Below are 1,215 nucleotides of genomic sequence, written 5' to 3'. Positions count from 1 at the left end.
AATTCCTGGAAAGAATTTTAAAATTCCCAATCTAACCCCTGTTGGTTTTTCCTGCTGTAATTTAAAATCCCAGCTCTAACTCCGTGTTAGGTTTTTTTTTCTCTTATCATTAAAAATTCCAAATCTAACCCCTCTTTAGTTTTTTTTTTTTTTTCTGCTATAATTTCAAATTTCAATTCTAACACCAAATCAGTGCAGCTGACAACTGCATAAATACAATATAAAAGAAATTATATTTGGGGTTTCTAACAGGAATTCTTTTTGTGAATTTGCAGAAGTTTGGAGTTTTTTCTGGACACAATTTAACATTCCCAAATCAAACCCCTGTTTGGTTTTCCTGGATATAATTCAAAATTCCCAATCTAACCAACCCCATGTTAGTTTTTCCTGGACACAATTTAATATTCCCAAAATTCCTGTTTGTTTTCCCCTGCTATAATTCAAAATTCCCAATCCAACCCCATGTTATTACTTTTTTTTCCCATGCTATAATTTAAATTCCCAATCCAACCCGTTTGTTTTCCTGGACACAATTTAACAATCCCAAAATTCCTGCTTGTTTCCCCTGCTATAATTCAAAATTCCCAATCCAATCCCTGTTTGTTTTTCCTGGATATAATTTCAAATTCTCAATCTGACCCCATGTTAGTTCATTTTTTCCCTGCTATAATTTAAATTCCCAATCTAATCCCTGTTTACTTTTCCTGGATATCATTTCAAATTCCCAATCTGACCCCATGTTAGTTCATTTTTTCCCTGCTATAATTTAAATTCCCAATCTAATCCCTGTTTGCTTTTCCTGGATATCATTTCAAATTCCCAATCTGACCCCATGTCAGTTCGTTTTTTCCTGCTATAATTTAAATTCCCAATCTAACCCCATTTTGTTTCCCCTGCTGTAATTAAAACCCCAAACCCAACCCCAAGGCCCCACTCACCATCAGCAAACTGCGATCCCAGTGCTGGGAGGAGCTCAGGATCTGCTGCCAAACCCTCGGCCTCTGCCCTTCCCTCTGCTGCCACGGGCACCTGGCAGCTGCTGCTGGCACCTTGGGGGGCACAGGCGGCACCTGGGCCAGGCTGGGCCAGGCCAACCTGCGCACCTGGAACGTTTTGGTCTGGCTGCTCCAGCCCTGTGCCAGCTGGGAGGTTTTGGTCTGGCTGCTTCATTCCTGTGCCAGCTGGGAGGGTTTGCTCAGGGTGGTTCATTCCTGT

At 41.1% G+C, this 1,215-nt stretch overlaps 1 protein-coding gene across 1 annotated transcript in view; it reads right to left on the bottom strand.

The window, feature by feature from the left end:
* The window catches only part of SUGP2 (SURP and G-patch domain containing 2), an 18,027-nt gene that overhangs the window by 10,374 nt on the left and 6,438 nt on the right, over positions 1–1,215 (bottom strand). Inside the window, 1 exon segment of the mRNA XM_031065306.1 lies at positions 939–1,211. Coding sequence (XP_030921166.1) covers positions 939–1,211 — 273 coding nt within the window.

Source organism: Geospiza fortis, unplaced genomic scaffold (genome assembly GCF_000277835.1).
Source record: "Geospiza fortis unplaced genomic scaffold, GeoFor_1.0 scaffold1039, whole genome shotgun sequence".
In the NCBI taxonomy this organism is placed as follows: Eukaryota; Metazoa; Chordata; class Aves; order Passeriformes; family Thraupidae; genus Geospiza; species Geospiza fortis.
Note: the sequence above shows the minus strand (reverse complement) of the source record. Positions and strands in the feature narration are given on the sequence as shown.